The sequence below is a fragment of the Hyla sarda genome, chromosome 6 (genome assembly GCF_029499605.1).
Source record: "Hyla sarda isolate aHylSar1 chromosome 6, aHylSar1.hap1, whole genome shotgun sequence".
Taxonomy (NCBI): Eukaryota; Metazoa; Chordata; class Amphibia; order Anura; family Hylidae; genus Hyla; species Hyla sarda.
In genome coordinates, this window is record NC_079194.1 from 112,811,337 (window position 1) to 112,827,056 (window position 15,720).

The following is a 15,720-nucleotide window of genomic DNA, read 5'->3' on the forward strand; positions in this document are numbered from 1 at the left end:
ATGTCAGAAGTCGTCTAACCCACCGACACACATTGGGGCTGTCACTAGGAGAACTGGTAGCAAAGAGGAACGTAGTCCTTCCATTTAGAGCAGTGTTTAGTTGTGTAAAGGTTAGTACCATCCCCCTGGCATTGTTATTGTTGCCTTCAAACCTCCACCCATCGCTCGGTCTATGGAGTAGAGCCCGGCGCAGGACTGGTTTCTTTTCAATTCTGCTCACGCTGGATTTCTGACCAATACCACAAGATGTGTGTCCAATTCTGCCCACTCCCACAAACATTTTGTCACAGTTTTAGAAATAGAACCCCTCATGCCATTTCATTACCCCTAATGCCATTTCATTGCCCCTCATGCCATTTCATCAATCCATTGCACCAGTCTATAACCCCCTTGTGCCATTTCATCCTCCTTTGTGCCATTTCATTAATCCCTTGCGCCATTTTATAACCCCCTCGTGCCATTTCATTACCCCCTTGTGCCAATTTATCATCCCCTTTGAGGCATTTAGAGGTTTGTGGGACTGTGCATGATTTTGCTGGACCCACTGTATTTTCTGTGACCTCCCGCAACAACCTCATTAGCCCCCGTGCCCTCAAGGTTTTATTGGGTCCAGCTGAACCCCTGGGATCCTACCCTCGATGCAGGGCTCTAATGTGGAGTACTGTCTATGCTATGTAACAGTTGACAAAGGCCACTTGTTGGCCGAAACGTGTCCTGCGAGTCGCAATACTATGCTTTATGTGTGAATAAAACACAAAGTGATTTAGCATCTATCCATGAGTGCCGGGATTCCTCTACCTATCCATGCTGACTATTGATCCACTGGCACCACAATACAAGGACGAGTGCCGACTCTCCACTACCTTTAGGCCTAGATGTGACTGCAACCACTGCACCTCCCATAGCTACACGTCAGATTTATAGAACTAGGGGGTCTTGTTATCTAAATATCTAGGTGATGTTATTTAAGAGCAATTAAATGTTAAGGAAAGGAGGTTTAGTTTCAGGCTAGGTTCATATCTGCTTTGTTTTTCCTGTTCTTCAGCTCCATCATTTTAGTCGAAGAACGAGAATAACATAACCAAAGGATTGCTGCTCAACGGACCCCATAAAGTGCCTAACAGACCCCATTGATTTTAATGGGGTCCATCAGGTTTCTACAGGGTGTCTGTCCCCCTAAGTCGTATCCCTAAATAGTGATGTGAATGCAGCCTAATGGTGAGTTCACACATTATTATTAGCAGCAGGTTATGCTACCATTGATGTTAATGGATCGGCGGACAGTCTGCAAATCTGACTATTGTGGACTGTCTGTTGACCCATTCAAATCAATGGTAGTGTAACTCGCAGCAAGAACCCCGCTGCTAATAATAGCGTGTGAAAGCACCCTAATTGTGTTTTAGACCCACTCCTGGTTTTAACTATCAATACTGACCAAAATCATGAACAAATACTGACTAAACATGGAGCATAATACTGTGCGAGCCTGAAGTACAGATATGCTGCTCTAATGCTAAATGGATGCAGAATGCAATAGATAGAATGTATACACCAGTCTTACATAGGAAGACTCTGATTCCGGTTATAAACTATATCAGCTCTAAAGCTTGCTACTGAACTATATGCCACTGTCAATGCTGACAGCATCATGAAGGCCAGTGTTTCCCCAAACAAGGAGCCTCCAGCTAATGCAAACTAGAACATCCAGCATGCCCAGACAGGCTTTTGGTGTCTGGGAATGCTGGGAGTTGTAGTTCAGAAACAGCTTGAGACACACTGTTTGGGAAACACTGATCTGGACAATTAGAGGCCGTGTTAATGGAAATTCAGGGGTTTAATCATCTTCCCCATGATATCAGCTTATTGGTTGTGGTGTATTTCCTAGGCCTATTCTAGACCTCTGTAGCTGCAGTGACAGATCTATGATAGCCTGCCATAGAAGGCAGCAGCAAACTATAAGGGGGGCAGAGGATGCAGTTGCACCAGGCCCAGGAGCCTAAGGGGTCCTATAAGTCTCTAATCTCCGTATGAGAAGACCAACACCAGATTTTGCATTAAGGCCCAGAATCTTCATGTTATGTCTCTAGACAGGCTGTACTAGTAGACTGAAGATTGAACAGATAATTGCAATACATACAGTGAGGCAGAAAAGTATTTAGTCAGCCACCAATTGTGCAAGTTCTTCTACTTAAAAAGATGAGAGGCTGTAATTTTCATCATAGGTATACCTCAACTATGAGAGACATAATGAGAAAAAAAATCCATAAAATCACACTGTCTGATTTTTAACCCCTTCAGGACACAGGGCGTACGGATACGCCCCTGTTCCCAAGTCCTTAACCCCTTAAGGACCGGGGGGTTTTCCGTTTTTGCATTTTCGTTTTTTGCTCCTTGCCTTTAAAAAATCATAACTCTTTCAATTTTGCACCTAAAAATCCATATGATGGCTTATTTTTTGCGCCAGCAATTCTAATTTGTAATGACGTCAGTCATTTTGGCCAAAAATCTACGGTGAAATGGAAAAAAAAATCATTGTGCGACAAAATTGAAAAAAAAACGCAGTTTTGTAACTTTTGGGGGCTTCCGTTTCTACGTAGTACATTTTTCGGTAAAAATGACACCTTATCTTTATTCTGTAGGTCCATGCAATTAAAATGATACCCTACTTATATAGATTTGATTTTTTCGGACTTCTGGAAAAAATCATAACTACATGCAGGAAAATTAATACGTTTAAAATTGTCATCTTCTGACCCCTATAACTTTTTTATTTTTCCGTGTATGGGGCGGTATGAGGGCTAATTTTTTGCGCCGTGATCTGAAGTTTTTAACGGTACAATTTTTGCATTGATAGGACTTATTGATCGCTTTTTATTCATTTTTAAATGATATAAAAAGTGACCAAAAATGCACTATTTTGGACTTTGGAATTTTTTGGCGCGCACGCCATTGACCGAGCGGTTTAATTAATGATATATTTTTATAATTCGGACATTTCCGCACGCGGTGATACCATATATGTTCATTTTCCTTTTTATTTACACTGTGTTTTTTTTTTTATTGGAAAAGGGGGGTGATTCAAACTTTTAATAGGGGAGGAGTTAAATGATCTTTATTCACTTTTTTTTTTCACTTTTTTTTTGCAGTGTTATAGGTCCCATAGGGACCTATAACACTGCACACACTGATCTTCTATGTTGATCACTGGTTTCTCATAAGAAACCAGTGATCAACGATTCTGCCGCATGACTGCTCATGCCTGGATCTCAGGCACTGAGCAGTCATTCGGCGATCGGACAGCGAGGAGGCAGGTAGGGGCCCTCCCGCTGTCCTGTCAGCTGTTCGGGATGCCGCGATTAGCCGCGGCTATCCCGAACAGCCCGACTGAGCTAGCCGGCCACTTTCGGTTTCACTTTTAGCCGCGCGGCTCAGCTCTGAGCGCGCGGCTAAAGGGTTAATAGCGCGCGGTGCCGCGATCGGCACTGCACGCTATTAGAGGCGGGTCCCGGCTTCACTATGACGCCGGGCCCGCCATGATATGACGCGGGATTACTGTGTAACCCCGCGTTATATCAGGAGAGCAGGTCCAAGGGCGTACCTGTACGCCCTTGGTCCTTAAGGGGTTAAAGGGGTACTACTGTGGAAAACATTTTTTTTTTTTAAATGAACTGGTGCCATAAAGTTAAACAGATTTGTAAATGACTTCTATTAAAAAATCTTTACCCTTCCAGTACTTTTTAACGGCTGTATGCTACAGAGGAAATTCTTTTCTTTATGAATTTCTTTTTTGTCTTGTCCACAGTGCTCTCTGCTGGCACCTCTGTCCATGTCAGGAACTGTCCAGAGTAGCATAGGTTTTCAATGGGTATTTTCTCCTTTGCTGCACAGTTCCTGATACGGGCATCAGGTGTCAGCAGAGAGCACTGTGGACAAGACAAACAAAGAAATTCAAAAAGAAAATAATTTCTTCTAAAAAGTACTGGAAGGATAATGATTTTTTAATGGAAGTAATTTACAAATCTCTTTCTGGCACCAGTTGATAAAAAAAAAAAAAATGTTTTCCACCGGAGTACCCCTTTAAGGACTCAGGGCGTACCTGTACGTCCTGATCCCGCTAACGGGGTTTAAACCGTTCTCACCAGCGGAGAATGGGTTAAACCCCGTGGGTCCCGGTTGCTACGGGCAGCCAGGACCCACGGCTAATGCTTAACATTAACCCTTTTACTGAACGTAAAACTATCACGACAGCTCATCGGAGCTGATCGGGACTATCGCGACAGAATCTCAATGTCCTGATCAGCTTACTGGATGAAGGGAGGGTCCTCACCTGCCACCTTGTCATCCGATCGGCGATCTACTGCTCCATACCTACACAGCAGGCTAGAGCAGCAGAGCGCTGGTAACACTGATCAATGCTATGCTATGGCATAGCATTGAACAGTGTATGCAATCAAAAGATTGCTAAAAAAAAAAAAGCAAAAAGTGTTAAAAAATGAGAATAAATGTGAATAAGCCCCCCTCCTAATAAAAATTTTAATCACCCCCTTTTCCTATTTTTTAAATAAAATAATGTAATCAAAAAAATAATCATATATGGTACGGCCGCATGTGTAAATGTCCGAACTATTAAAATATAAGGTTAGCTAAACCGCACGGTCGATGGCGTACACGTAAAAAAGTACCAAAGTTCAAAATTGTGAATTTTGGTCACTTCATATACCATGAAAATATTAATAAAAAGCAATCAAAAAGTCCCATCAAAACAAAAATGGCACAGATAAAAACTACAGATCACGCTGCAAAAAATGCGCCCTCATATAGTCCCATATATGGAAAAATAAAAAAGTTATAGGGGTCAGAATATGACAATTTTAAACATACTAATTTTGGTGCATTTAGTTATGATTTTTTTAAAGTAGTAAAATAAATAAAACCTACATAAATTGGGTATCCTTGTAACCGTATGGACCTACAGAATAAAGATAATGTGTCATTTTTATCGAAAATTGTACTGCGTAGAAACGGAAGCCCTAAAAATTAGCAAAATGGCGTTTTTTTTTTTTTCATTTCAGGCCACAAATAAGTTTTTTTTGTTTCGTCGCAAATTATGTTATAAAATAAGTAACGTCATTATATAGTACAATTGGTGGCACAAAAAACAAGCCATTATATGGGTCTGTAGGTGCAAAATAGAATGCGTTATGATTTTTAGAAGATGTGGAGGAATAAAAAAAAGTGCAAAAATGAAGATTGTTTTGAGTCCTTAAGGGGTTAAAGAATTTATTTGCAAATTATGGTGGAAAATAAGTATTTGTTCACTAACAAAAATCTCATCTCAATACTTTGTTATATACCCTTTGTTGGCAAACGTCAAATGTTTTCTGTCTTCACAAAGTTTTCACACACTGTTGCTGGTATTTTGGCCCATTCCTCCATGCAGATCTCCTCTAGAGCAGTGATGTTTTGGAGCTGTCGCTGGGCAACACAGTCTTTCAACTCCCTCTAAAGGTTTTCTATGGGGTTGAGATCTTGAGACTGGTTAGGCCACTCCAGGACCTTAATATGCTTCTTACGAAGTCACTCTTTCGTTGCCCAGGCGGTGTGTTTGGGATCATCGTCATGCTGAAAGACCCAACCACGTTTCATCTTCAATGCCCTTGCTGATGGAAGGAGGTTTTCTTTCAAAATCTTACAAAACATGGCCCCATTCATTCTTTCCTTTACACGGATCGATCGTCCTGGTCCCTTGGCTGAAAAACAGCCCCAAAGCATGATGTTTCCACCCCCATGCTTCACAGTAGGTATGGTGTTCTTTGGATACAATCAGCATTCTTTCTCCTCCAAACACGACGAGTTGAGTTTTTTCCAAAAATGTCTACTTTGGTTTCATCTGACCATATGACATCCTTCCAATCCTCTTCTGAATCATCCAAATGCTCTCTAGCAAACTTCAGACGGGCCCAGACATGTACTGGCTTAAGCAGGGGGACACGTCGGGAACAGCATGATTTGAGTCCCTGGCGGTATAGTGTTACTGATGGTAGCCTTTGTTACTTTGGTCCCAGCTCTCTGCAGGTCATTCACTAGTTCCCCCGTGTGGTTCTGGGATTTTTACTCACCATTCTTGTGATCATTTTGACACCATGGGGTGAAATCTTGCATGGAGTCCCAGATCGAGGGAGATAATCAGTGGTCTTGTATGTCTTCCATTTTCTAATAATTGCTCCCACAGTTGATTTCTTGACACCAAGCTGCTTACCTATTGCAGATTCAGTCTTCCCAGCCTGGTGCAGGTCTACAATTTTGTTTCTGGTGTCCTCCGACAGCTCTTTGGTCTTGGCCATAGTGGAGTTTGGAGTGTGACTGTTTGAGGTTGTGGACAGGTGTCTTTAATACTAATAAGTTCAAACAGGTGCCATTAATACACTTAATGAGTGGAGGACAGAGGAGACTCTTAAAGAAGAAGTTACAGGTCTGTGAGAACCAGAAATCTTACTTGTTTGTAGGTGACCAAATACCTATTTTCCACCATAATTTGCAAATAAATTCTTAAAAAATCAGACAATGTGATTTTATGGATTTTTTTTCTCATTCTGTCTCTCATAGTTGAGGTTATACCTATGATGAAAATTACAGGCCTCTCTCATCTTTTTAACCCCTTAAGGACGCAGGACATAAATGTACGTCCTGGTGCTGTGGTACTTAACGCACCAGGACGTACATTTACGTCCTGTGCATAACCGCGGGCATCGGAGCGATGCCCATGTCATGCGCGGCTGATCCCGGCTGCTGATCGCAGCCAGGGACACGCCGGCAATGGCCGACGCCCGCGATCTCGCGGGCGTCCGCCATTAACCCCTCAGGTGCCGGGATCAATACAGATCCCGGCATCTGCGGCAGTGCGCGATTTCAATTAATGATCGGATCACTCGCAGCGCTGCTGCGGGGATCTGATCATTCAGAACGCCGCACGGAGGTCCCCTCACCTTCCGACTCCCCGCGTCTCCTGCTCTGGTCTGAGATCGAGCAGACCAGAGCAGTAGATCGCCGATAACACTGATCTGTTCTATGTCCTATACATAGAACAGATCAGTATTAGCAATCATGGTATTGCTATCTCCTATGGGGACTATTGAAGTGTAAAAAAAAATGTAAAAGTAAAAGTTAAAAAAAAGTGAAAAATCCCCTCCCCCAATAAAAAAGTAAAACGTCCGTTTTTTCCTATTTTACCCCCAAAAAGCGTAAAAAATAAATTTTATAGACATATTTGGTATCGCCACGTGCATAAATGTCCGAACTATTAAAATAAAATGTTAATGATCCCGTACTGTGAACGGCGTGAACGAAAAAAAAAAAAAGTCCAAAATTGCTACTTTTTTAATACATTTTATTAAAAAAAATTATAAAAAATGTATTAAAAGTTTTTTATATGCAAATGTGGTATAAAAAAAAAAGTACAGATCATGGCACAAAAAATGAGCCCCCATACCGCCGCTTATACGGAAAAATAAAAAAGTTAGAGGTCATCAAAATAAAGGGATTATAAACATACTAATTTGGTTAAAAAGTTTGTGATTTTTTTTAAGCACAACAATAATAGAAAAGTATGTAATAATGGGTATCATTTTAATTGTATTTACCCTCAGAATAAAGAACACACGTCATTTTTACCATAAATTTTACGGCGTGAAAACGAAACCTTCCAAAATTAGCAAAATTGCGTTTTTCTTTTTAATTTCCCCACAAAAATAGTGTTTTTTGGTTGCGCCATACATTTTATGATATAATGAGTTATTTAATTACAAAGGACAACTGGTCGCGCAAAAAACAAGCCCTCATACTAGTCTGGCGATGAAAATATAAAAGAGTTATGATTTTTAGAAGGCGAGGAGGAAAAAATGAAAACGTAAAAATTAAATTGTCTGAGTCCTTAAGGCCAAAATTGGCTGAGTCCTTAAGGGGTTAAGTCGAAGAACTTTTTTGCCCTACTGTATGTATTGCATTGAACAGTATGAGTAAGGAAAGAAAGTGTAAACAAAAATTGTAAATGTTCGTTTTTTAATAAAAAAATGTATTATATATTAGTGTCATTGCATACGAAAATGTCCAATCTATTATAATATAAAACATTATGAATCTTGAATGGTGAATGGCATAAACAAAAATGTCAAATGCCAGAATTGCTTGAAAAATAAATAGAAAGCCATCAAAAAGTCATAAACTTCTAGGTGGTACAGATCACATATTGTGATTGGTCATTTTGATTTATGTAATACCTGAGTACTGAAAAAATCATAAAAACACTTCATAAGCCGTTCACCACTAGATGGTGCTGAATAGTCTTATATGACTGAACCTAGAGATGTTTTTGATTCTACTTTTTACTATTTTTTTTTATAAAACAATTTATTGCTACTCTTGTCATATATATTTATATATATATATATATATATATATATATATATATATATATATATATATACATATATGCTGTAATGACAGAGCAATATGATGCTGCTTTATGTATTACACAGCCTCAGTCCTTGCCTGAAACAGAGGAGTCACAGGAAAATTGTGACAAAACAGAAAGTACAGAAGAAACAGGTAAAGTAAATTAAGTCAAATTATTCAGTAACATTTTTGTAAATCCTTAAATTTCTATGTCTTCAATGTTATCACCAGTAAAATGGACCTACTGCACAATACTGGGTAGAAGGATCGATTCTCCCTCTTTGATAAATTCTGCTTGTGCCTATTTATTAGAAATGCCTGGTAAACCACGGACTATGTGTGAAGGACAGGAGAAGACCTCTAATGGAAAACACAAAAAGAAACCTCACTCCGCAATTGAGAAGCACAAGCAAGATAGTAAATGACCTCTGTTATTTGTTTCTTATCCCAATGTTACTCTAGAAGGCTTGTTTGCCACTGCAGTTTCCAAAGCCAGAAGTGTATTCAAAAGGAATAGAAAATATAAAGGAAGGACTTATACTTCTCCTTCCTACTGGATCCATTTCTGGCCTTGGCTCAAAAACTGCAGTGGCAGTTTTCGCCAAAAAAGTGTTAAGTGGAAAACAAGCCTAAGGCTACATTTCTACTTAGTTTTATTGGGGAAAAATGCCCCAAAAAACGCCCAAACTGCTGCATAGTGTTTTTGCTAGATGTTTGCAGGGACCCACATGGAGTTTTTGGGTTTGGCGAGTTTCCCTTATCTTGGCCATTTTTCTGCGATTTTGGGCTCAGTGGCTGTTTTCCAAAATTGCAGCATGCTGGGACTATGGCATTTTCCCAGCAAAAACGCCATAGCTTCAGCATGTTCAGAGGTAAGTAGTGATGCTAGCATCACTATTTACCTACACCACTCATACAATATCCAGGGCTGCACATCACTGGATACTGTCCCTGTTACTAGTGGGGCTGAGCTGTGCCCGAAGATATACACATCCGCAGGTACAGCTCATGCTGGGCAATAGATATACATTGTATATTTCCTAAAGCAGTATATAGATGGCTGTATAAAGTGAGCAGAAGTTTACTCACCCTCTTTGTTCCTTCTCTTGCTTGGTCTGGTGTAGCCCTGCCTATAGTAATGCTGTCACTAGAGCCAGAGCTACAGCCAGGAACAAAGGTGGTAAGTGTGGCTCTGTTCATTGTTCACACACCTATTTGTTTAGAAAAATTACAAATTGCACAGCAGCGCAACTTAGGGGTTACAGTAAAGCAGGGATCTATACAGATTAATGTTTTACTGTATATTCTTGCTGGCAAACTATACACAGTTAAAGAGTACCTATCATCAACTAAATCAACTAAACTGTCCCTAATCCCCCCTCCCCATCTGTCCCTGACTCTTACTGACTCTTATCCCTGTCTTCATTTGCCGCCTATAAATACCTTTTTTTTATCCCCTGAGGCTGCTCAAATTCCTGCTGTTAGCTAGGGAGGAAGGGGGCAGGTGCAACGCCATCTGATGCCTGCCGGGCGCACTTCTGCCCTTCTTCCTCTTCACACAGATATATATATATATATATATATATATATATCATGCCCATTGCCTTGCTGCCCCCTGATGAAGACCTAGATCAGACTCAGGAGAGGCAGACCCGATCCTCTTCTGTGCAGCCGTGCACTACACTGACATTTGGCCAGCCCGCACCAGCTCTCCTTGCAAGGGGGAGCAGCCTGATGATGCGGCTGGCCAGGTCAGGAGTGCTCGTGCTGCGGTCACAGTGCTTGCTCCCGCCTGTCTGATTGAGCTGTGCTATGCTCTTCAGTGTCCAGCTGCACTGAGATTTCGGACTCATGCTGCCAGGCTGGCATGAGTCCGAAATCTATGCACCGGGGCATGTAGGGAGACCCCTAGTGGTCTTTTTTTAAAGTAAAAAATTAATTATTAGTGTAAAAAGGGGAGGCAGTCCTGCTAGGCTAGGTCAGAGTAAAATATATAAGGTCAAAAATTAGGAGAAAGAGAGAGAGAAAAAAGAAAACGTGTCTAAAATAGCATAAAATGATAACATTTATTTGGAAAAATTATGTGAGGTCTGTGGCAGGGCCCTTGCCGCAGACTGGTCACTAGATAAAAATGGTTACAATGGTATAAAATGCTAAAAATATAAAATATACACAGTGGTATTGCACTTCAACAATTGGACAATGAGACAATGAAAGTGGGGCAATGGGACAGTGCAAACAGTATCTGTTTAGTTATACTGTAAAGTCATATTATTAGAGCCAGGATTAATCCAGATGAAAGTACATAGCAAAAAAGTTGATAATCCAATAAGGCAAATTTTCGGTAGCTCTGGAGCCTCCCAGATTGGGGCCCACTATAAACGTTTTTAGGTGCAGAGATACAGGCGATGCCCCCTCTACCCCGACGGCACGGGGACTGAATGCAAGAGGGCAATCGGTATACAGTTCAGGCAATTAGTGCCTCTTACCGGCTACAGTGTGCACAGTCAGGTGAGTGCAGCTGTGCTTGCGATCCGGATACACGTCCCTCTGTCCCGGCGGCACGGGAGAAATGTAGGAGGGGTGATATGATCCGGTGCTGGGGGTCGGAGATGATGGCTGGGAAGCAGCGTGTGGCAGCGCTGTTAAGCCTAGCGGTCGTAGCAGCGTATGGCAACGCTGGAGGTATCCTCTCTACCCCGACGGCAGGTGAGAGAGTAGGTGAGGATCGGCAATGCGGTAACGATTGTCTCAGATGATGTGCAGGGTTGTCTTAACACCAGACGTGTTTCGGGGAACTGCGTCCCCTTTTTCAATGGTGGAGGTTCAGGAAGACTGTTTTTATATATTTAAAAAAAAAAATTATAAAAATACATTTTTGTTAATCACATGTAATTAGTAAGTTGTTTCTAATACATTGATTAACAAAATATAAAAAGTTTTTTTGGTGATAGGTACTCTTTAAGCTTTAATTTAGTATTCTGAGCTGTGATTGGTTGCTATGGGCAATAAGGACATGTTCTTCTTTTAGGGAACACACACTAACACTGAATCCACTGTGGATTTTACAAGGCAGTCCTTATGTATTTTAATCAGCATGTCAATAAAGGGATCACCTTGTAAAATCTACAATTTTAAATCTAAAGCAGATCTGGTGTGGGTGAATGCATGGACAATGGCAACAAACATAACCCTTCAGCGAAGGGTTTTGGTGCCATTAGGTCTTACAGACAGGTGTACCTCTAGGTAATAACACTGACACCTCTTGTGTGCACACAGTGATGGCTGCGGAGGGATGTGTGCGCAAGATCATTCATAACACCATGATTAATCCAGATCGCCTCAAACTTGCCAAGCTTCTGGTGGAAAAGGCAATAAAGGTCAGTAAAATATATTCACCATTAGTGAAAACCTGTTAAGTAAATTATTTTATTGTGATCTAAGTATCTACAATAAAGCGTCAGCCTTTTTTCTGCCAGAAATAGTGTCACACTTACCTATAAGCCATGTTTTGGTATTGCAGCTTGGAAGAATGGCCCAAGCCGGTGCTATCTCTAAAACTGATATTGGTATTATGGGCAAACTGACCACTCTGTTTGCCCCTGATAGCGAGCAATGACCCTATGGATTTACCTGAGATCTCAAGAATGTTCAGAGAGATTATCTTAAAGGGGTACTCCACTGCCCCAGTGTCTGGAACGTTTAGTTCAGAATGTTGGGTGCGGGGGTCGTGACATCACTCGGAACTAAATTCGGAACTAAATGTTTCAGACTCTGTGGCAGTGGAGTACCCCTTTAAAGTCATGTAATATTGGCAAAGCTTAGTGCCCTCTAGTTGGCTGCATTCTGCTCCATTTAAAGCTAGTTATGACTTTTGTCGGTGGTAAGAGGCCCATGGTCCTAATATTCATGGGACCATGTTCAACCCTGACTGGTCATGTTTGTACTACGCTACCAGAGGATCTTCCGATAGGCCAAGGTTCTGAATCTGTGAACCTTGGGGATCGGTATCCGGTGAAAAACTTTTTTTTTTAAATCAACTGGTGCCAGAAAGTTAAACAGATTTGTAAATTACTTCTATTAAAAAAATCTTAATCCTTCCTGTACTTATTAGCTGCTGAATACTACAGTGGAAATTCTTTTCCATTTGAAACACAGAGCTGTCTGCTGACATCATGACCACAGTGCTCTCTGCTGACATCTCTGGCCATTTTAGGAACTGTCCAGAGTAAAAGGAAATCCCCATAGAAAACATATGCTGTTCTGGACAGTTCCTAAAATGGACAGAGATGTCAGCAGAGAGCACTGTGCTCATGATGTCAGCAGACAGCTCTGTGTTTCAAAAAGTAAAGAATTTCCGCTGTAGTATTCAGCAGCTAATAATTACAGGAAGGATTAAGATTTTTTAATAGAAGTAATTTACAAATATGTTTAACTTTCTGGCACCAGTTGATTTAAAAAAAAAAAAAAAAAGTTTTTCACCGGAGTACCCCTTTAAGGTCATTTCATATGTGATCCTATAAGGAACTGGACTCATTTATGCTGGGTTATTTTACAAGAATAATGGGGGGCTATATATATATACTGTGCCCTCAAATAACTTATTTCCATGCAGATAAAGACCAAGAGGGAATGTTAGCAGTGGCTCATACATCTAGTGTAAATAAATAGATGTATGAACACTGTAAATTCCCCCTAACTTGATATTCTGGGATTGTCAGAAGATAACATTAAAGGTTTTTTTCTACCAGTAGGATTAAAGGTGCATTTTAGCCCCTTCATTTTGTGTGGCTTTAGTTACTGACTGTATGAAATTCAGTGGAAGTCCAGAGAAAAGTGAGACTAGAGCCATATATGTCAGCTTTAATCTGCCTCCGTTATTTACTCTTTGTAATTCTCATTTCTTCACCAAAAATAGCAAAAAAAGATATTCAGTATTCACGGCCCATACCCTGTGATACGTCAGTGCCTGCGCAGCCGAGGATGGGTGGAAAAGAAGCTGCCTAAAATCACAAAGGTTTCCCGCAAAAAGGAAAAGGCGGATGAAGAAAATGAAGAAGATGATGGGGATGGAAGTGGAAATGAGGATGACGGTACATAAAATGGGAAAACAAGGGGCAATTCTTAAAGGATCTCAAAAAAACAAACATTTCAGAGGAAGGTACAATATCATTATCAGCATGTATTATATATCCTGCTGCAGCTCTGATAACATGTGAAACATTATAGCAATATTGCATACAATGGAGCAAAAAAGTATTTAGTCAGCCACCAATTGTACAGGTTCTCCCACTTAAAAAGATGAGAGGCCTGTCATTTTCATCATAGGTATACCTCAACTATGAGAGACAGAATGAGAAAAAAAATCCATAAAATCACATTGTCTGATTTTTAACCCCTTAAGGACCGGGGTTTTTTCCGTTTTTGCATTTTCGTTTTTTGCTCCTTGCCTTTAAAAAATCATAACTCTTTCAATTTTGCACCTAAAAATCCATATGATGGCTTATTTTTTGCGCCACCAATTCTACTTTGTAATGACGTCAGTCATTTTGCCCAAAAATCTACGGTGAAACGGAAAAAAAAATCATTGTGCGACAAAATTGAAAAAAAAACGCTGTTTTGTAACTTTTGGGGGCTTCCGTTTCTACGTAGTACATTTTTCGATAAAAATGACACCTTATCTTTATTCTGTAGGTCCATACGATTAAATTGATACCCTACTTATATAGGTTTGATTTTGTCGGACTTCTGGAAAAAATCATAACTACATGTAGGAAAATTAATACGTTTAAAATTTTCATCTTCTGACCCCTATAACTTTTTTATTTTTCCATGTATGGGGCGGTATGAGGGCTCCTTTTTTGCGCCGTGATCTGACGTTTTTAACGGTACCATTTTTGCATTGATAGGACTTATTGCACTATTTTGGACTTGGGAATTTTTTTGCGCGCACGCCATTGACCGAGCGCTTTAATTAATGATATATTTTTATAGTTCGGACATTTCCGCACGCGGTGATACCATATATGTTTATTTTTATTTACACTGTGTTTTTTTTTTATTTATTGGAAAAGGGGGGTGATTCAAACTTTTAATAGGGGAGGAGTTAAATGATCTTTATTCACTTTTTTTTTCACTTTTTTTTTGCAGTGTTATAGGTCCCATAGGGACCTATAACACTGCACACACTGATCTTTATCATTGATCACTGGTTTCTCATAAGAAACCAGTGATCAACAATTCTGCCGCATGACTGCTCATGCCTGGATCTCAGGCACTGAGCAGTCATTCGGCGATCGGACAGCGAGGAGGCAGGAAGGGGCCCTCCCGCTGTCCTGTCAGCTGTTCGGGATGCCGCGATTAGCCGCGGCTATCCCGAACAGCCCGACTGAGCTAGCCGGCCACTTTCGGTTTCGCTTTTAGCCGCGCGGCTCAGCTCTGAGCGCGCGGCTAAAGGGTTAATAGCGCGCGGCGCTGCGATCGGCGCTGCGCGCTATTAGAGGCGGGTCCCAGCTTCACTATGACGCCGGGCCTGCCGTGATATGATGCTGGGTTACTGTGTAACCCCGCGTTATATCAGGAGAGCAGGACCAAGGGCGTACCTGTACACTCTTGGTCCTTAAGGGGTTAAAGAATTTATTTGCAAATTATGGTGGAAAATAAGTATTTGGTCAATAACAAAAGTTCATCTCAATACTTTGTTATATACCCTTTGTTGGACAGAGGTCCAACGTTTTCTGTAGGTCTTCACAAGATTTTCACACACTATTGCTGGTATTTTGGCATATTCCTCCATGCAGATCTCCTCTAGAGCAGTGATGTTTTGGGGCTGTCGCTGGGCAACGCAGACTTTCAACTCCCTCCATAGGCTTTCTATGAGGTTGAGATCTGGAGACTGGCTAGGCCACTCCAGGACCTTGAAATGCTTCTTCTTGCCCCTTTAATGTTTCCTTTGTTGCCTGGGCGGTGTGTTTGGGAGCATTGTCATGCTGAAAGGCCCAGCCACGTTTCATCTTCAATGCCCTTGCTGATGGAAGGAGGTTTTCATTCAAAATCTCACGATACATGGCCCCATTCATTCTTTCCTTTACACGGATGGGTCGTCCTGGTCCCTTAGCAGAAAAACAGCCCCAAAGCATGATGTTTCCACCCCCATGCTTCACAGTAGGTATGGTGTTCTTTGGATGCAATCAGCATTCTTTCTCCTCCAAATACGACAAGTTGAGTTTTTACCAAAAAGTTCTACTTTGGTTTCATCTGACCATATGA

General features: G+C 41.0%; 1 protein-coding gene across 5 annotated transcripts in view; it reads left to right on the forward strand.

Annotated features, from left to right (window-relative positions):
- Positions 1 to 15,720, forward strand: part of TTLL3 (tubulin tyrosine ligase like 3) — a 52,255-nt gene that overhangs the window by 3,943 nt on the left and 32,592 nt on the right. Inside the window, exons 1-5 of one of the 5 annotated variants that reach the window (XM_056524705.1) lie at positions 16 to 110; positions 8,535 to 8,604; positions 8,764 to 8,868; positions 11,731 to 11,831; positions 13,370 to 13,544. In XM_056524705.1, coding sequence (XP_056380680.1) covers positions 8,766 to 8,868; positions 11,731 to 11,831; positions 13,370 to 13,544 — 379 coding nt within the window. In that variant the 5' untranslated portion in view covers positions 16 to 110; positions 8,535 to 8,604; positions 8,764 to 8,765. Of the gene's footprint in view, positions 1 to 9; positions 111 to 8,534; positions 8,605 to 8,763; positions 8,869 to 11,730; positions 11,832 to 13,369; positions 13,545 to 15,720 lie in introns of those variants that run through there. The other 4 variants (XM_056524704.1, XM_056524707.1, XM_056524706.1 and 1 more) reach the window with 4 other exon arrangements.